Source organism: Thunnus maccoyii, chromosome 7, assembly GCF_910596095.1.
Source record: "Thunnus maccoyii chromosome 7, fThuMac1.1, whole genome shotgun sequence".
Taxonomy (NCBI): domain Eukaryota; kingdom Metazoa; phylum Chordata; class Actinopteri; order Scombriformes; family Scombridae; genus Thunnus; species Thunnus maccoyii.
In genome coordinates, this window is record NC_056539.1 from 6,480,401 (window position 1) to 6,500,498 (window position 20,098).

The 20,098-nt window shown below is 41.6% G+C and overlaps 1 protein-coding gene across 6 annotated transcripts in view; it reads left to right on the forward strand.

The window, feature by feature from the left end:
- kif1aa (kinesin family member 1Aa) overlaps positions 1 to 20,098 on the forward strand; it is a 40,937-nt gene that overhangs the window by 17,694 nt on the left and 3,145 nt on the right. For 2 of the 6 annotated variants that reach the window (XM_042416329.1, XM_042416331.1), the window contains 33 exons: positions 265 to 344; positions 766 to 841; positions 1,480 to 1,559; positions 1,696 to 1,802; positions 1,912 to 1,992; positions 2,110 to 2,290; positions 2,440 to 2,512; positions 2,758 to 2,848; positions 2,956 to 3,104; positions 3,202 to 3,380; positions 3,717 to 3,854; positions 8,209 to 8,327; positions 8,427 to 8,533; positions 8,621 to 8,756; positions 9,109 to 9,271; positions 9,400 to 9,490; positions 9,583 to 9,701; positions 9,824 to 9,879; positions 11,462 to 11,570; positions 11,794 to 11,860; positions 11,980 to 12,064; positions 12,173 to 12,278; positions 14,912 to 14,938; positions 17,367 to 17,481; positions 17,590 to 17,723; positions 17,815 to 17,876; positions 17,958 to 18,103; positions 18,586 to 18,774; positions 18,911 to 18,982; positions 19,103 to 19,224; positions 19,363 to 19,506; positions 19,610 to 19,802; positions 19,895 to 20,013. In XM_042416329.1, coding sequence (XP_042272263.1) covers positions 265 to 344; positions 766 to 841; positions 1,480 to 1,559; positions 1,696 to 1,802; positions 1,912 to 1,992; positions 2,110 to 2,290; positions 2,440 to 2,512; positions 2,758 to 2,848; positions 2,956 to 3,104; positions 3,202 to 3,380; positions 3,717 to 3,854; positions 8,209 to 8,327; positions 8,427 to 8,533; positions 8,621 to 8,756; positions 9,109 to 9,271; positions 9,400 to 9,490; positions 9,583 to 9,701; positions 9,824 to 9,879; positions 11,462 to 11,570; positions 11,794 to 11,860; positions 11,980 to 12,064; positions 12,173 to 12,278; positions 14,912 to 14,938; positions 17,367 to 17,481; positions 17,590 to 17,723; positions 17,815 to 17,876; positions 17,958 to 18,103; positions 18,586 to 18,774; positions 18,911 to 18,982; positions 19,103 to 19,224; positions 19,363 to 19,506; positions 19,610 to 19,802; positions 19,895 to 20,013 — 3,716 coding nt within the window. Of the gene's footprint in view, positions 1 to 264; positions 345 to 765; positions 842 to 1,479; positions 1,560 to 1,695; positions 1,803 to 1,911; positions 1,993 to 2,109; positions 2,291 to 2,439; positions 2,513 to 2,757; positions 2,849 to 2,955; positions 3,105 to 3,201; positions 3,381 to 3,716; positions 3,855 to 5,755; positions 6,068 to 8,208; positions 8,328 to 8,426; positions 8,534 to 8,620; positions 8,757 to 9,108; positions 9,272 to 9,399; positions 9,491 to 9,582; positions 9,702 to 9,823; positions 9,880 to 11,461; positions 11,571 to 11,793; positions 11,861 to 11,979; positions 12,065 to 12,172; positions 12,279 to 14,911; positions 14,939 to 16,864; positions 16,889 to 17,366; positions 17,482 to 17,589; positions 17,724 to 17,814; positions 17,877 to 17,957; positions 18,104 to 18,585; positions 18,775 to 18,910; positions 18,983 to 19,102; positions 19,225 to 19,362; positions 19,507 to 19,609; positions 19,803 to 19,894; positions 20,014 to 20,098 lie in introns of all 6 variants that reach the window. The other 4 variants (XM_042416334.1, XM_042416332.1, XM_042416330.1 and 1 more) reach the window with 4 other exon arrangements.

Sequence of the window (20,098 nt, forward strand, 5' to 3'; positions counted from 1 at the left end):
TTCAGGTTTAGGTTCAGAGTTTGTTAAGCCTGCTTTCTGAAACAGGCCCCGGGACAATGACTGAACATGTCACCTGGTGCAACAGTGTTCGGACAACAATGGAGCTTTGGCTACAGAGACAGTACTTGTTAGAAGGATCAATTCAGTGTTGGTTTTGGTCTTTTTCTTGAGACTTGTTGACAAAAAGAAAAATATACAATATCGCCAGGCATAACCTTTTAGATGCCTGTTTACATGTCTTAACACTGCTGTTTGAAATGTCAGGAAACAGAAAAAATCATTGCAGAACTCAATGAGACTTGGGAAGAGAAACTTCGTCGAACAGAAGCCATTCGAATGGAAAGGTGAGATACATACAATATGCCATTTGTAATTTTTTTCTAACTTCTCTTTTAGAAAAGAGTCCTGGCCCACACAAAAGTAAAACTCATGAAAAAAAGACAATAATTCATAAACACTGAGACAAAACAGACAACAAATAGCATCAAAGAATACTTACGTAATGTTAAGAAACAGGACATGTGGAGTCATTGAAGATAACTTAATATAGAAGTAGAATTTTATCTTTTTTATAACATACTAACCTGTTTTTGTAATCTTTACAATTATTTATCTTAAAATGACTCTACAAGAGGAATGTGCTAAAACTGGCTTATATAGAAAAATATACCAGTGTTCCACTTATTCATGCAAACTATATTGATTATTGAGGCATCTTAACATATAGACAAATCACTGAATACTGCATCTGATGTTCATCCACAGAGAGGCCTTGCTGGCAGAAATGGGTGTAGCAATGCGAGAAGATGGTGGGACAGTTGGTGTATTCTCCCCTAAGAAGGTAAGAAAGAGACATTTCCAAAAATGCTCCATGACCTAATACTTACCATTTCAATTATTCACTAAAATGCTTGTCTATTTACCCCAAAGCCCTCCGATAGTCCTAGAAAGCCCCAGCCTGTGTTTATTGACACAGTCGGGCTGTTTTCCCCCAACGAGGTTTGTAGCTCTGAAGTGTTTAAAGCTGCCTCCTTCTCTGGGTGCTCTGAGTCTCACTTCAACAGGAGCCTCGCCAAGATCTGACGAGGGTTTATTTTTTTCATTAAGTGTTATCTTAAATCTACTTCATTACTCACTTCAAACACTCCCTCACTGCGCTCAAGGCAGCAACGGGTGTAAACATGGGGGGAAAGATAATGGCTGTGCCCCCATTTCGGTGGTTTATGGCTGTTTGCCTGCAGCCCCATAACATCTACATTAAACACTTGTGCTGTGAAGCTGTAGGGAGGGAATTTGACTGCATGGTTTTAACTACTGCTTATCGTTTGATGTTTCTTCCTGGGAGAGATTGCTTTTCAGCACTGTGATGTGCAGTGCATACATATGTTATATTGTAAATAACATATGGATAATAAATGATTTATGTAAATTACTTACTAAATTTCTACAGGCAGTAAATTATTCCTTGTTCTCTGTCAGACGCCTCATCTGGTAAACCTCAACGAGGATCCTCTGATGTCTGAGTGCCTGCTGTACTACATTAAAGATGGAATCACCAGGTTAGATATGACAATAATAATAATAATAATAATAAACCACACTGAAATGGTAACTTAAATGGAGGAAAGCAAAGAGTTTTATTTGAAGTGTTATATTTACTTGCTGTGACATCATATTTTCACCTTTTGTTTTTAGGGTTGGTCGTGTAGACGCCAGCAGTCGTCAGGACATAGTCCTCAGTGGTCACTTCATAAAGGATGAGCACTGCACCTTTACCAGTTCTACTGATCCATCAGGAGAAAGTGAGCAATCCTTATCTTGCTTTATCAGGCTTGTATTTGTGTACATAAGAGTCTAATATTGACAGACAGGACAGGAATTCTCATTTTGTTCTCTTTGTTTCCTAAACAGCTGTTGTCCTAGAGCCCTGTGAAGGAGCTGAGACCTATGTCAACGGAAAGAGAGTGACAGAGCCCACTATCCTCAAATCAGGTCAGTAAGCTCTCTTGCTCCCTGGATATCATCTTTCCTTCTGTATAGTAACAAGTAGCACCATGTATGTGGTATCCATTTACTTTTATACATGCTGATGTTTCAATACCCCCATAGGAAATCGCATCATTCTGGGGAAAAGCCATGTGTTCCGGTTCAACCACCCTGTGCAAGCTAGAGCAGAGAGGGAGAGGACACCATGTGCTGAAACACCTGCTGAGCCTGTGGACTGGGCCTTTGCCCAGAGGGAGCTGCTGGAGAAACAGGGAATTGACATGAAACAGGAAATGGAACAGAGGTAATTTGGGGAAATAGTGAGCCAAGGGACTTGATTCTTTCCAGAAAGGCAGTATAGATATCAGATAGGGCCTCATCCCTGACATATATTATTGTAGACAGGAACACCAAATGAGATTCCCCTTTGTCCTCGTGTGTTTATGTCCTCAGGCTGCAGGAGTTGGAGGACCAGTATCGCAAAGAAAGAGAGGAAGCCAACAACCTTCTAGAGCAGCAAAGACTGGTACAGTAATGAGCAGCTTTGCAAGTGTCAGCGAGTGTAGCTTTGTGTGCTGCTGATATTAATCATTAAAGGTATAGGAAACAACATCTAACAATATTTTTTATGCTTCAATTACAGTACATTCATATTTTTATTGAGCTGTGGTCCACAGTTCACTTATTCACTTGACATCTATTCCTAAATAGCTTGCTAATGTGGTAGGGGGACCAGAATTTGACATGGGTCTTCATGAACCATTTCTATAGGATTATGAGAGCAAGCTTGAGGCTCTTCAGAAACAAGTGGACCGTTATTACCCAGAAGCCACTGAAGAAGAGGAGGAGCCAGAAGAGGAAGGTAGTGCAAATGATTGAACACAGACACCTGTACATAATGTATCAATAGTGAGTTGTTGGTAAGCAAATCCTCACTAAATGATGATCTTTCATCCTTTTGGCCCACAGTGCAATGGACGGAGAGGGAAAGGGAGATGGCTGTGTGGGGCTTCCGTAAGTGGAGGTGCTACCAGTTCACCTCTCTCCGTGACCTGCTATGGGGCAATGCCATCTTCCTCAAGGAGGCCAACGCTATCAGTGTGGAACTCAAGAAGAAGGTCCAACATGTTAATGTCATTAAAACTCCATTATAGCCACAAACTGATGTTATAATATGGATTTCTAACTATATCAATGCTTTCTGTGCTCCTGCAGGTCCAGTTCCAGTTTGTGCTGCTGACAGACACTCTCTACTCCCCCCTGCCTCCAGACCTGTTGCCCCCAGAGGCAACTAAAGACAGAGAGAAGCGACATTTCCCACGCACTATTGTGGCTGTGGAGGTGCAGGATCAGAAGAATGGAGCCACCCATTACTGGACATTAGAAAAACTAAGGTACACGATCATGCACCGTGTCTTTACATAACAACATTTTTTAAATTCTGAGGCCAAATGGCTACATGTACTTGCCAGACATGTAGCTTTCATATATTCTTTCAATGTAACATTTGGCCAAAAGACAATACTAATCTAGAAACACTCTCTTTAATAATTGCACTGCCAAATAAAAATGTCTGCAAGCCTTTGACATACAGTAGAGACAAAAAGGGCAACGATCTCAGTGCGTATGTGAGGGATACATTTCACAAAAAGAACATTCCTAATTAACTCCATGCTATGTATCTTTTTAGTCTAATGACTCTATGTGGTGACGGTTGCTGCTTCTTGCAGGCAGAGACTTGATCTGATGAGAGAGATGTATGACCGCGCTGCTGATGTGCCCAACAATACCACCGAGGACAGTGAAAACGTGATGACCGGAGGCGACCCCTTTTATGACCGCTTCCCTTGGTTCCGTCTGGTTGGCAGGTAAATGCTGAACAACAGTATCGCTCCTACACAGTATGTGAACAGCAGAGACAGGCATTCATCCTGAGCTGATACACTATAAACACCAAATCACAGGTCAACAGCAGCGAGCAGACAGCTGCCCAGTGTTAGTCTTATTTGTCTGTTCATGATAACGGGAGGCTATTGGCTATAAGTGCCACATGTGCATGTGGTCACCTGATGGACCATAATGACGGAGACACCAGCCTGAAGTAGTCTGCAGCCCAGTTCATTATGGTGTCTCTATCATTACATAGTGAAGTCCGGTGTTCCCAGTCTACACTGTATTTGCATCACTATCATCGTATCTCTCCTTTCACCAAATGTAAAAAATTGTATTTATATGAAGGACTTAATGGGCATCATTTATCAAGAAACATACAGTGATCGGAAATGTACACAAACACCATGAATGTAATAATTGAACTTATTATTCACAAATGTTGTCATAACTGATATGTTTTAACTTGTACTGTCAGTGTACTGTCAATTGTCAATCTAATCTCTATGTGCTTTATTAACGAATGCAGTCCTGTCTTCTTCTGGTAGCCAGAGTGAATATATTTCTCCTGAATACGGCCTTGCATCTTAAACACAAAGGATGGATTTGACGATCGATGGAAATGATTGGTACAGGCTTGTCGATTCCAGGCCTGTCTTTTTTAATGGGAAAAATAGTCTATGGAACATTTGAGAACGATATTTCTTCAGTCCTCCTACTCAAAGCCTGCTGTTTCTTTCTCTTCCACTTTAGCACACAGCCTCCCAGTCGCTCTCTCTTTCTCGCTCTTGCAGATGGGTCCAACACACAGTCACATGCCCCAGTTACATAATATTCAGCATATCAAGCCTTTAATGTCATTTAGCTCCAGCAAGACAGGTAAAAATGTTCAGGCAGTAATCTGAAAACCACTTGAAATATGTTGTTTGTCAGCTCATTTAGAATTTCTATTATACAATAGGTGAGTAATAAAAGCATATCTAGCCAAATTCGCCACATCCAAGGTAATTGTTGTATTAGCCATTTGTATTATGAACACTCGTAAAGCTAACTAGTTGAGACACACTCTCGATACGCTTATCAAGGGCTTTTTTATTTCAATATAGGCTTTACACCAGAAGTCACTGCTGCTAATAATCTACGGGGATTCACCCATAATTTCCACAGAGATTTGTTTTTGTATGTATTTACTACTTATATTAATTTAGAGTAGTCTATTCTAAATCAGTAATGACGTTAATATTCATGAGATAAGATTCTAGCAGCACAGAGACTATAGAACAGATGAGGAACTTTGAAATAAATAAATGACACTAAAAATATTAATACAATATACACATTACAATACATTAATATATATAGCTGCATTTTGCAAATAGTGTGTATATTATAGGTATATGTATAGATATAATTATGAATAATAACAAATATATAAAAATATTGTTGTTGTTATATATAATGTATGTGTAGTATATGTAATATACACACACTTTACTGCAGATACAGCAGCAGTTTACACCTAAAAGTGATTTTTCTCAGTTTTTTTTTTCTCCTCTTTTGAAGCAAATTGTATTTTATGCAGATTGTCAAGCATCATACTCATGGTCTGGCACATTTAAGTATATGCCCTCCAAGCAAAGGTGGTTAAATACTTCTAACAACCTTTGCAGCTTGTCTTGCACTATCCCATCTGTCGTCTATGTCTCCACTATATGCTCTCCACTACAACAGACAGTAAAAGCAGATTTTGGCTCAAAGGGAGGAAGGTTTTCTCCACTGGTCCACTCCATATGGTGCCCTTCCGCCCCTCTTGTTTGAACAAGTGTGTGCTTTCTATCTGACTGTACTAACCCAGTTCCCATGTCTCTGGCTGCACCAGAAACCCCATTTTCAACACATGCATGAGCGAGCGCATGAGTGACCTTACCCCATCCCCGACCCTCTCCAACTCTGAAATTACTGAGCTGGCCGACTCGCAGCGGGAGGGTCGAGGGGAGGAGGAGGAGGAGTTGGAGGATTTGGACGACCTGGACGATGATATCTTTTTGGACGACCCGTGCTCGGAGCTCGGGGGAGAGGATGATGATGATGATGATGATGATGATGATGATGAGGGAGAGCTCTACCGAGGCTCCAGCGAAGGCCTGGACCCCTTTTACGACCGCTCACCATTATTCAGTGTAGTGGGAAGGTTGGTGAGGTTTCGGGAGCATGCTGGTGGAGGAAACTAGCTCTTTCACGCTGAGACGCAGGGTCCGTTTCCCTCGATAGACATCAGCGCAGACAAAATGACATACGTGAAAACGCAATACACAACACAGATGCAGTATGTTCTCACACAGTCCTGTGTTGTGGACTGTGTGTGCATGAGTGAGGAGAGTACATGAAACATGCACACAGGAGTGCCAGAGTGTCTTTTGTTTTCGTATGTGGCAACCACACATTTTCTGCCCACATTAGCCTGCTTTTGGGTGTACAAACAGACATTTCCCATGGTACTGTCCAGTTGGGGCAAGTAAACTACACCGTGTTGAATTGGCGCAATAGCTTCAGTGGCGATTTGGAAACCAACTTTAACTATGTTTTTTTGATCTTTGGATTTTCATTTCGTCATCTTCTTTAACACTGGCTGCTTGTTGAGTACTCCAAGACAAACTAGCCCCTTAAGCTAAGTTTCCCCTGTCTCAATTGTCACTGTCACACAAATGTCCTCAAATATTAAACCACTACACAGATTTTTTTCATGAATATGATTCTGAGTGGACACTGGAGTAGACATTTCTGGGCTTCAAGGTTTATCTTTTGCTTTCTATTTTTAATCTCATCAAATTAGACTTGCTTCTTTTTATTGTTTGCTAAACTGTTTTTTTATACACTAGCTTAGACCAAATGCTTCTCCCTCATTTGACAATTGTATCAAACAAGTCCTTTAAGCCAGCCTGGGGTGGGTCGTTTCTTACCACTTGTTTCGATGGAAATCCAAGCAATGTTGATGCTCAACGGCTGCTTGAGGTGTGTGTTTCACTTATGTGCGGTTAAATGGAAAATAGTGGCTTTTAAAGATAATTCACTAGCCAAAGCACTGACATGTCTCATGGAGTATATTGAGGTCTGATTTGCATAACACAGGAACCCACAGCGAAATGTTCTCACCGTGCTGTGAAACCTGAATAAGTATGAAAGAGTCTGGAAATTATTCACGTGAACTAGCAAAGTTATGTTCAAGGAAGACTCAAAATCTCAAGATGAAAGAGCTGGTTTCTACTGCAGCTGTCTCTTTTAGGCATGCCAGAGCACAAGTCTTTTCATTTTGACCTTTTTTGTCAATTTTTACTTGAATACGTCTGATGATGATCTAGTGCCCTTCTTTTGCACAAATTAGCACTTCGACCCAGGAGGTGCCCTTTGATTTCTGATGTTATTCGTTGGTTTTTGGTGTAGCATACAATATATCAAGCTGTTGGCAGTTTTTATTCAAGCTGAGCCATGTTCCGTATGATGATTTCTGTTCCATTTGCTTTTGATTCCTTTGAGTCGAGAAGTTGAAAGCATTTTTGTTCACCTTTTTTGTCCTGAGCATGCCTTCTTTGCACCTCACCAATCTTGTCATAAGCCTTTCCCTTTTAACACTCGCCACCCTTAAATGTCTACCCCTGTTAGCTCATGGAAAAGTGGTCCTTGACTGCAAGATGTATTGTAGCTAAAAACTAGAAAGAAAAAACAAGAAAGAGAAAACTTTCTAATGCAGTTGTTCTCAAGCAAAATGTAGTCTTTGTCACTACCCCTGAAGTATTTTCAAATGTAATGCATATACAAAGTGCTCAATTTGGCTTTGTACATTTGATATGTAGTGCAGTGTTTTCATATTGAGTGCAGTAGAATATAATCATTAAGCAATGCAAAAAGAACTCATTATTTCAGGAATGCAGTTCATTGCTCATGAGGAAAACATCTGCTCTCCAGCTCAGTGTTGAGCTGGTTTCCAATATTTTGAAATCATTTAAAGAATTCAAAAGTTGACCCTTACACACATGCTCCTTAGCCTCACCAAGCTTTCATCAGTACAGTAAAAAAAAAAGGAATACTGCATGTAACCCATAAATGTCCTGATAATATCATCATTTGTAGATGGTGAGGAAAAGCCCCTAAGAAGCGATAGTAAAGGGCAGCCATGGCCATCGCAAGAGCAGTCCCAGCTTCTGTTTGGTTGCTTTGCAGCTCTGTGTTCTGTTGTCCAGTCCAGTGAAATTTTATCAATTTGTGACCCACCTCCTTGGCTTTGTTGTTTTTAACGCTTTGTTATTCCTCTCACCTTTTCTGCTTTTTATCCAGGGCTTTTGTTTATCTGAGTAACCTGCTGTACCCGGTTCCTCTCGTCCACCGCGTGGCCATCGTTAGCGAGAAGGGGGAAGTGAAGGGCTTCCTGCGGGTGGCAGTGCAGGCCATATCAGGTAAGGCTCGGAACCTCAGCCTCATCGCTGATGGAACAAAGGGCATTAAGGGATTGAGAGGACAGGCTGTTTGTGACTTCTTGAGGGAGTGAAGTGAAGGTGCTTTGTGTTTCCCTCCAGCTGATGAGGAAGCTCCCGACTACGGCTCAGGAGTGAGGCAGTCAGGCACTGCCAAAATATCATTCGAAGATCAGCAATATGAAAAGGTAGAGACAATCCCTATACTTACTGTATACTAGTTACCTGTACACTGTTACATACTTACCAGTTTGTTTTGTACTTTGCTTTTGCAGTTTCAGTCAGAATCCTGCTCTGTGGGACTGTCTCGTACAGGGATTTCACAGGAGGAGCTTCGTATCGTGGAAGGGGAGGGGCAGAATGTAGAAATGGGACCCTCAGCTGATGAGGTCAACAACAACACATGTGCGGGTAATCGTATTTATGAGTGAATGGATACATGTTTTGGGTGTTTGGGTATGTGTGGTGTCCTACTTAGCCTAACAGTGGCCTAAATCTGGCAGACGTGGCTACTAGATTCATGCCAGACTGATTCTGTGTGAAAGGCTCATGATGGAATTGGCTCAGGAAGATTTGGGCTGGGAGGAGGAGGTGAGGTGATTCTCAAGTTGGTGCCCCAAATCCTAGCCAAACCTCATCCATCCATGGACCATGGTGCCAGAACACAACTGGGTGCACCGACAGCCACAAACAGTTCGATTGGCTAGCTACCTGGAATGCAAGCTGCAACCTGTGTCTGATTTTCATTTTGCGTTCCTCACAGCTGGTGCAGATGAACTGGAGAATCCACTGAAGGCCAATGTAGACAGCCAGCTAGACACAACTCTGGAGCACCTCAGGATTGGTAATGTGTTTACCTTCAGGGTGACTGTCCTGCAGGCTTCCAGCATCTCTGCAGAATACGCTGACATCTTCTGCCAGTTCAAGTAAGCATTTCACCAACATGTTTTCATTGTACGCTATTATGTCCATGATTGCCAGTATTTATCCTTGGTTTTTTTTACAGTTTCACATCAAAATTTTGTAAATGTTTTGCTGTTTCGATTGATTTCAGTTTCATCCACCGCCATGATGAGGCCTTCTCCACCGAACCCCTAAAAAACACAGGCCGCGGCCCCCCTCTCGGCTTTTACCACGTGCAGAATGTAAGCATTATCAGTACAGATTATGTACAATGATGTGTTGGAGCATGTTTAATATCCCATGTACTCAAACCATCACTGTATTGTTTTTATAGATTGCTGTTGAGGTTACCAAATCCTTTGTTGACTATATCAAGACTCAGCCAATTGTGTTCGAGGTGTTTGGACACTACCAGAAACAGCCTTTCCTTCCACTCTGTAAAGACGTCATCAGGTACTGTAGCAGCTATGAAGTTTGCTCATAGAGTTGATTTACTGCAGAGACAAAGATATAATCAGTATTATAATGTTTCATAAAATAACTCTATGGTTATGTATTGTCATTTCCTTAATCAGTCCACTGCGCCCCTGCAGGAGACAGTTCCCACGAGTGATGCCTCTGTCCAAACCAGGTAAATAAAGTCTTTGGCTTGACTTCCACCATTTATTTATGTTACACAGTCTTTGTATTGGTCTCCCTGCAAGTCGTGTCATCTTAGCTTCATGTTGTTGGGTATGAGCAGTGGACTCTGACGCCTCGCCGGACCAGGAGAAATCACTGGAGCTGATCCGATACCTGGTCCCAGATGTGTTCAATGGGGCACTGGTGGACTCGCTGTCAGGCCACGCTCTGTCTGCTGCTGGCTTGGCTGCTTCCTTCCTACTGGAAGTAAACGAGCGAGCTCAGCTGCCAGCTCCACCCACCTCTATCTGTTCAGTTATTAAAGCTCAGAAGCCGGGTTGGTTAACTGATGTCAGATCCAAGAGAATCCTGTGACTGAAAGCCTTTTTTATATCAAGTGTTTCTCTTGGTGTGACTTACTCCAAAGCCAAGTGGTTGTTTTGTCACCCTGTATTAATTACATACTAATTCAAAGAATACAACATATTACTTGGCATGGTTGCACAGGAAGGAACTGATTCAAGCCACTGTGACAACAAGCATCAATTTTTTGAAGTATTACTGAAATGTAACACTGGAGCCCTTGCAGCTCCAGGGTCGATGTTCTGTAACTGACCATGATATGACCTTCCCGTAAATGTGGAGATGGCGTCACAAAAAACATTCAGTGTTTCAAATCTACACACTTTCTATTATGGTGTATATTACAGTTACTACTGGTCGAAGCTAGTAGAAGCTGTTATAATTTTAAAAATGAAGTTAATTGATATAAAAGGGAGCTTTCCTGTGTCAGGATTCTACAGTGGATTGGCTCTCTGGTGTACTGTGTGTTCACTGTTGACCTGCGTGGTGGATGCTCCCTGCAGTTCCCTCTTTGAGCTCCTGGATCACTGTGCCTTTCTGCTGCAGTAGTGGTGAATAATACTGTCTCAGATGGGAATGATAATTTATACTGTACATTATACTGTATATTTATATATTGCACATATAACATTTTATACAGTCACATACTATATATTATACTTCTATTTCTGCATGTAAGTGTTTTTTCATGCACACTCTGTCTTAACTATGAACTCCTTTTGGGGAACTACCTTAAATTGCTGAAGCTGATCAGCTCATAGTGTTTTCAGGATACACATAGTCAGACTAGATTTAACCATTTAGACAAAACAGCTAGACATTGATACTATGAAAGGAGTCTGCAAATGCTTTTTCACATGCATAGAATGCTACAAGTTGAATTTGCTGACACAAAGGCTGCCTTGTGCAGCGAGAACCCACAGTGCCAAACCTAGTGAAGTTTTATGAATACATATGTAGATTTTTTTCTAAGGAAATTTATTGGTATTCTCCTTTAAGGGAGGAATGCAGAGTTGCTTATAAACCTGCTCATGGAAAGGAGCTCCCTCTACAGGACTGAATGGTTCCTCTCTCTCCCTGCATCACTGATTTCCTCTCTTCTTCCTATTCTCTTTCCTTTGTAGGTTTAGAGCTGTTGTCAGCTCCCTGCTGCTAGCCACTAGTCTGCTCTGTGTTCATGCTCACCCGGTCTTTCTGTCTAACACTCTCTACCTCCTTTTTCAACACAGTACCTGCTACCAAGCTGACAACCATGACCCGCCCGCAGGCAGGACCCTGCCACTGCAAATACGATCTCATGGTATTCTTTGAGATCTGCGAGCTGGAGGCCAATGGAGAGTGAGTATCCTTTGTCACCTCTCAGCAAGCATCCAGTGCTGCAGTTCATTTTCACTCAGCAGATGATGCGAATGATTTAACCGAGCTTTCCATGAAATTAAATATTCAAGAAATAAGTATGATGATCCTGGGAAGCTTTTGCACCACATAAATGTCTCTAGCACTATAAATGACTGTCATCAAATTAAATCAGTGAAGCCTGTTCTCATCTGTGTCTTCCCAGCTACATCCCTGCAGTGGTGGACCACAGAGGAGGAATGCCTTGCCATGGCACATTCCTACTGCACCAGGTATGTCAATTACACTTTGAACAAATATAATAGTGTGAATATTTTAAATGTGTTGAATATAATTACACCTCTCTATCTATCTTTCTTTTCTGCCTGTTTTTTTTTATTTAACTCAACAGGGCCTTCAGAGGAGAATCACTGTCACCATTGTGCATGAGTCGGGCGGTGACATGGAATGGAAGGAAGTCCGTGAACTTGTTGTGGGTACGTTTGGTTTCCAGACTTCCTTTCCCTGAAAACCAAAACATTGCACCAACAGTAGTACTGCATTGTGTATAATCTTCTCTCACTGAGACACCTGTGCTTTTCCAGGACGCCTCCGCAACACCCCTGAATCTGATGAGACTATCATTGACCCCAATATTCTCTCTCTCAACATCTTGTCTGCTGGGTATGTCAGGCCCATGCAAGATGACAGGTATGTACACGTGTAAACATCAGCTTTCCAACAGCAAGATCTATACAAATGATGCATCTGTTGTATGTTCCATTAGCTCGGTGAATTCAAAATTCGAAATATCTTGTGGCCACTGATATATTTGTTTATTCTAAGGTTGTTGCAGCTTGGCCGAACTTGGAAACCACTCTATGGTTCAGATTTTTATGTCAACAAGAGTCTTATCCGAGGACCTCACTATGTTACTACAGTGGCAGCTCCTGCACTGGAACGTGGCACACGAGCAAATGCATGGCATAGGGAATCAGCTGTACGCGTCAGAAAAAAAAGCATGGCAGTAGAGGCACAACTTGAATGTTATAACAAACTACAGCAAGCTCTTTTGTGTTGTATCTTTATTATCGTGTCTGCATGAATCTAGTTTTCTCTTTCTGATTGCAGGAGGTCACACATGAAAAGTCCAGAGTGACCATGAGCAAAGTGAATCAGATTACCCTCGAGTTCTTTAAGAGGATCTTTTTAAACCCAAACCTGCCACATCAGTAGTTATGAATTCACTTTAGTCCATGCTGGCTGTGCGACCCTCCTTGGTGTTAATCTGTGCCTTTGTTGTTTGATTGTCGACATTGCACTTACATGTTTCATCTCACCCCGTCTATCACCTCACCTCTAACCCGTCTCATCTCTCAACCATGATTACAGCTACTAACCCCAATACTGACCTGCTTATAGACTTCAAGAACCATGCCACTAATTTTACCTCATTTTATTGAATTTCACTGTTGTATAAATAGACTCTATTCATCAAATAATATTGTAGCACCCCAATATGGAATAAAAATGCATGTCTTTCTGACCTATCCAGTAGCATGTATCACTGCAAGTAGTGTAAAATCACTAACAAACTGTCTGGATTTAGACCCAATTAGATGCCATACATTGGACATTTCATCATTACTATATTGAAACCCTTGATTAACTCTTGATATTTAAGAATCACTGACTGTAGATAACAATGAACAGAGTATCTGTTAATGCACTAACATATCTTGTGTTTTTGGGTGTACTGTATGATCCTGGTTGTCTTAATGCAGCCTAGTTTGAGTAGAATAAAAGCAGGGAGAAGATGCAGCCTGAATGAAATTCGCAAATACAGGACATAACAGTCCAACAGAACAATGTCAGTGTTAATATCATACTGAACTTTACACACAATGTTTTTAATAACATCATAAAATTCACCATTGGATGAAAGTTCTCCGCTCCACTAACATTATGGCATTTTTCCATTGTTTTTGGGGAAGTCACGCCGAGTCGTGACTCGAGTCGAGCTGGCACGCTGTGAGTGTTTTACACAGCAGGGCAAAATAAAATAAGTAGTTTACCAGTTGGAGGTGTGCTGGTCGTCTGCACCTCTTCATCAAACATCATCATCACTCTGACTGTTTCTGCTGGTACTATTCCTCTCTGCATTATTTCTAAATGATCTGTTGACTGGTTTTTAGCTAACAAAGCTCTGCTAATTTGGTGAGGAACACGTTTAATTTCCTGTAAATTCTTCACAATAAAAGTCTCCTGTTATTTAGTCATTTAAAAGCTTTTAGTTTTAAGCAGTAAAGCAGGAAATGTTGGGTTTGCATTGGTGGAAACTTAACATGACTTTGATACACCTGCCCCTCGGCAGGCTCCTGGAAAGCTGGCTAATCAGAACAGAGTGGGCTCATTGGGAGGGCCGCCTTAAAGAGACAGGAGCTAAGACTGCCTGTTAGAGACAGAGGCTGCATAAAAGGCCAGTATAGGTTAAATAAGGATTTTTGTGAATCATACAGACATAATCTATTGGAGTCCCAAAATAAAAATACAGAGCTGAAATTGAGCATAATACAGTAAGTCCCCTTTAATGTTGTTCTGCAGACAGCCAGTAGAGGGCAGCTGGGTTTTTTTAGGCTTGTGTGTTATGTATGTAGTATGTTTATTCAAGAAAAGCGGTAATTACTGACATAGAAATCACTATTAACCCTTCACTGGTTTGTCCTCTAAAATCACTCACCTTGAACACCACTACTATATGGTGGCACAATAACACTGAAGTAATAGCATGTATCATACAGTATGTCTTTACAGTATATTTACAATGTAAATGCAAATGTAAATTTTTTATTCCTTTTCCTTTGGCCAAACTGATCATATTACCCAAGTTAAATATATACAAACTGTAAGCTATTTTTTGAAAGAATTTTTATTTAACTTATGATTTTTGTGACCGGCTGTTTTTGGCTCATTGCTTAATCCCTCTGCTTTCCCAATCACTCTCCAAAAAGCCTAACAATACCAGCAACACCATCACCCAGACATGGGTTTACTGAGTTTCAATTTAAAGCAACCAAACGCTCCATGCAGCACTGTCCAGTGGCCCTGCTGAGCCAGCCTTTCTTTGACCATGGTGCTGCAGCCCTAGGGTTTTCAACCCTCAGCGCTTGTGTTGATACAGCCTCAGTGGCCAATAATTGGGTGTAAGGGCTCAGCACTGGGTCAGGCTGTGGTCCAGTGAGGTCTCTGCTCAGTCTTGCAGAGACTAACATCAAGGTATATATGGATGCTAACATTTTTCTCCCTCCAGTCCACTAACGGAATGTTGTTTTTTGCTTTTGCAGACAGTTTCTTGATTCGGACATGCCTAGGTATATTATTTTGCCTCTCTTCTCATACTCTTAAGTTACACAAACAACTCATCTTTCAAACGTCCTCTACACCCTGTCATTCCTAGTCAGCCTCTAGTGATTTTGTTTCCCTCTTTCCTAATACTGTATGCCATTACTGTCAGCTTTTCATCTGTACCTCTTTGTTTTCCCCCCTCATGAGAAGTGAGGGATGTGGTTCTGCATGTCCCTGCTTCTCTTGCTGCGCTGGGTGTTTGTTTGAGCTGTTCTCAGGCTGCGGTTTATGATGGACAGGATCTGCATGGCTCGCTTTGCTTCACGTGTCTCTGCTGGAGGTGTCGTGGGGCCAGTATCACACAGCAGTCACTGCAGGAACTATCTTATAAAGATTGATTTTAGAAAGCGTACAGAAAGTGGTCACTCTTGCATTCGTCTACGACAGCAACAGGGAATTTAAAAATGTTGCCCACACTGAAAAAAAAGTTTCCCTACTCCCATTGTTAATATTTGATTGTGTGCATATGCTAATTTATCCAACATGATTGTACTCCGTATGAGTTACAGGGGTGGAAATGAAAGAATTCATTGCAAGTAAGAGATATTAATACAACCTGCCAGTAGAGGGTGGTAGTGATCCATTATTACAACAGTTCACTTGAAGAGCAAAGGCACAGAGATGCACCCTGTCCTAAGTAAGAACACTAATAAAATTCTCTTTTCTTCTCTCCACTCTGTTTATTATTTTATACAGTTGACCTTTACAATGAAGCAATACTTTGAAACCATGGATATGATTTATTTAGTTACCTCTAGTCCCAAGAGATAGAGTATTTCCCATCACAGCTACAGAATATTAACAGGAACACTAGTCATCCATTATTGCTCTAAGTGCTGTAATATGGAACACATCATTTACACTACCCATTCTGGCACGTTATTCAAATGTAGCAATTAAAATGTAATCCAGTGAACCATTACCTCAGCAGTAGCACTTTGCCCAAAATTGCTGCAATGTTGTGAATATTTTTAAATCTTGCTTGTACCACAGCGAAACTCTGCCAAACACTAGAAACAAATGGTTCCTCACATGTTAAGCCAGCAGAATGACTTCAATCCTGGCCCCTGCATTTTTAGGAGGTAGTAAAATGCACATGTCGGTGTAGTGCAAAGAGGAAATTGCTTCCTTGTAGTGTAAGCAAACAGGTTTCTACTACTGGGAAAGAAGTGTGCGTGAGTGCATGTGTGATGTGTGAATGCGTATGTGTTAATGCACTCGCTAATTGCTTCAAAAACAGGCCATCTCTGCGCCCAATCTCCTGAATTCTCACAGAGCAGCAGTGAATTCTCTTTACTACTCAACTCAGTACATGGCTGTTTGTTTTTCTTCTGGGTGACACATTGTTCACTTTCCCACAAGGTCACTTCAGTCCAAGGCCAGTGGGCCCAACATCTGAACCTCATGAAGAGTCCATTCAGCCTGTTTTTATGGCTTACAGAAACATTAGTTTCCCTTTACAATTCTTGCTTGGATTATCTTTTTTAGATTTAAGGCTGCACCGGGCTGCAGGCCAGAAGAATAACTGGTTTCAGTGTGTGATTATTTCCTCTTGGGGAAAAAAGGGAAAAAATCGTGTACATTAACGTATGGAGTAAATCAGAGGCGTAACAGAAAGCAGTGTTGTTTTGTTTGAGGAATGGTCACGTGCTGTTATTTGACCTTTTCAACGGTAGAGCAGGATGAGAAGTCGATCAGCACCTTCCACAGGATTTCTCAACCGTCTCTTATGGGTGAGCTGTACTGTCCATGGCAGTGTTTACATAAGGCACAGATGAGATAACTGTGTGGAAAAAAAAGACAAACACCATCCCAGCCACACAAGCGCACAACCACAACATACTTCCTGACTCTCACTTTTTATTCTTTTGCTGATTTCTTCTTTCTCACAGCATTTCCTTGGGAGTTGACCATAGGTATTTCACTGCCCTATCCCTCATTTCGTCTGGCTGTCTCTCATCCATCCCCTTCCTTTTTTTCTGTACTAATAGTCATCTCTGCTCTCTTTGCTTTATTGTGGTGATTTGTACAAGGCAGAGCATCAACTCAGTCGGCCTTTTGCATGCAAAAAGATTTCATTAATATTTTTGTTGCATTTATAACTTCAGAAATACTCACTGCAATTTTTTTAAATACTGTATAATTCCAATAACAGTAGTAATTTATTGTGTTCTTAGTGTATCAAATCAAATGTTAGTGCACATCTTTCTGTATGTTAAGCATTTTTGATTATTGAAGTATTGTTTAGAATTACAGTATCTTAAGTTGTCTATTAGCATCTGTGTTGCCAGGTTGACAGACTATAGCATGAGTTTAGCTCTGACTGCTAATTAGTCGTTTAGATTGAAAGACTTCAACTTCGCCCGTTAATTCATTACCACCTGACCACCTCAGGACCTTCTACCGTTTCGAGACCGCTTGGGACAGCTCCATGCACAACTCCCTGCTACTAAACAGAGTCACTCCATACGGGGAGAAGATCTACATGACCCTCTCGGCCTACCTGGAGGTATACTACAGTGCCTGCATCGTGAGAGGCAGAAATAGTTCTTACGGTATCAGAGGTGATGTGTGATTGACGTGATGTCGGAAATCATTTCTCTTTTATCACTTGCAGATGGAGAACTGCACCCAGCCCGCAGTCATAACCAAAGATATCTGCATGGTGTTTTACTCTCGAGACACAAAGCTGTCAGCCTCCCGTTCTATCCGCAACCTTTTTGGCACTGGAAGCCTGAGAGCGGCAGATGGGTGAGTTTAAAATTTAAAACTATGAAAACATTATGTGGTTCCTAGCATCCTCTGTGTTGATACTGACCTGTTTTTCTTTTTCTTTTTCTAGAAACCGTGTAACAGGAGTTTATGAAGTCAGTCTGTGTCATCTGGCGGATGCAGGAAGCCCAGGTAAGAGTCAAGACAATACTGTCAGTTTTACATTAAACTCACTTCTGGAACATTTATAATCCTGCACCTGTCCCACCCTAGGTATGCAGAGGAGACGTAGGCGGGTGCTGGACACCTCAGTGGCCTATGTCCGTGGGGAGGAGAACCTGGCTGGGTGGAGGCCCCGCAGTGACAGCCTCATTTTGGACCACCAGTGGGAGCTAGAGAAACTCAGCCTCCTTCAAGATGTGAGGGGCTTAAGTTACTTTTCTTTTACTGCACAATGTACATTTGTTAACACTTGAAGACGGAGAAATGTGCAACTCCAGCCCTTGATTTAGACGTAATTTGGTGGTGATTTGTCACAGCATGTTTACGACAAAATCTGTGTGCATTTGCTGTAATTTAATTTTATTCATAATTAATACATTTGTAGAGGACTTTTCTAAACAAAATGTGTAAATCCTTACCAGGAATACTATATATAAAATACAGTATATAAAATACTTTACCAGTGCACCAAATACACTTCGTACTTCAGTTTGAGTGACATTTGCTAGAAACAATAGGATTACCTTTTTATTGCTTAAAAAAATGAAATATTTGTGAGCCTTTTTAAAGAGTTATATCTTCAGTAGGAAAGTGGCACAGACAGGGTAGAGAAGAGATCTGTTGACAGTAAGGAAAATATAGAATTATTAATTATGATGTTTTCCCCACATACTCTCAGGTGGAGAAGACCAAACATTACCTCCTGCTGAGGGAGAAGCTGGAGTCCACCCTGCTCATGGGGCAGGAGGCCCTGCAGACCTGTGTTACTGACGAGCTGAGTGAGGCTCCTCAGCCCCCCGAGATCGACCAGGAGGTCAGCTCCGGCTCCGAAATCACCACTGACAGGCAGAGGGAGCTTGCTGCCAAGGTCAGCTGAATTACTTACTGAATACTGAATTTCAGGTTCAGTTTTGTGCACAATCTACTTTATTTTGTTGTATGTGTACTTCTTGTGTCTAACTTAAGAAGACATTTTAAACTCTTCTATCCTTTTTTACACACAGTGTTTGAGGCTGCTCACTCACTCCTTCAACAGAGAGTACAGCCATGTGTGTGTCAGCGCCAGTGAAAGCAAGGTAGTGTTTTAAAGACTCACATTTAAACTTATATATGAAGGAAAACTGCTAGATACATTTCACTTAATTGGTTCCTCACAGTTGAGCCAGCATACATGTGTGTGTTTGTGTGTGTCACAGATCTCAGAGATGTCTGTCACAACGCTGAGAGACTCCCCTTCAATCTCTGGTCTTAACACAATCACACCCTCCTCAACATGCCCTTCCCTGGTGGAGGGTTGCTATGGCAATGCTGAACTCAGGTCAGTCCTAAGACATACCTGTGTGGTTATCGTTATGTATCAATTGTTATCATGTGAGTTGGTTGCTCTTTCACAGCAAAGTACTTTAGTCACACAATGTAAAGAGCTTTGCATAATACTCTGCTTTCTGCACTGTAGACCCCCTACGCCTCGCTCTCGGGCCATCAGCCCCAGTCCTGACACACTGCAGGACGCAGAGGCCAAAAAGTCCCTCAGCGGAGCCTCTGAAGGCAAGCCTCAGATCCGCAAATATGTTCCTGATATCCAGGAGATTCGAGTCAGGTGAGTCTGCTACAGTAGCTGCAAAATAATCCATCACTTTGAGCTGTGGAAATATCTGTCTTGGTCTCACATGTGGTAATATTTCACCTCTCTATCTTCATAGCCCCATCGTGTCAAAGAAGGGTTACTTGCATTTCTTGGAGCCACACACCAACGGATGGGTGAAGCGCTATGTAGTCGTGCGGCGGCCGTACGTCTATATCTACAACACAGAGAGAGACACTGTGGAGCGGGCTATTCTCAATCTCTCCTCAGCCCAAGTTGAGTACAGTGAGGACCAGCAGGCGATGCTGAAGGTAGGTGATTTACCAAACCCCATCTTCCTGCTCTTTTATTGGTCAAAATGTCAGGTGTGCTTTAAGAAGCTTTTTTTTCCCTTCATCAACAGACCCCAAACACATTTGCCGTGTGTACAGAACATCGTGGAATATTGCTTCAAGCCACTAATGACAAAGACATGCATGACTGGCTGTATGCGTTTAATCCTCTCCTTGCTGGGACTATCAGGTAAAAAAACTACCTGGACAGGTAAATAGTAAAAACAAACTTAAAAATGTCTTATCTTTTGATATCAACACATTTTCTCTTCTCA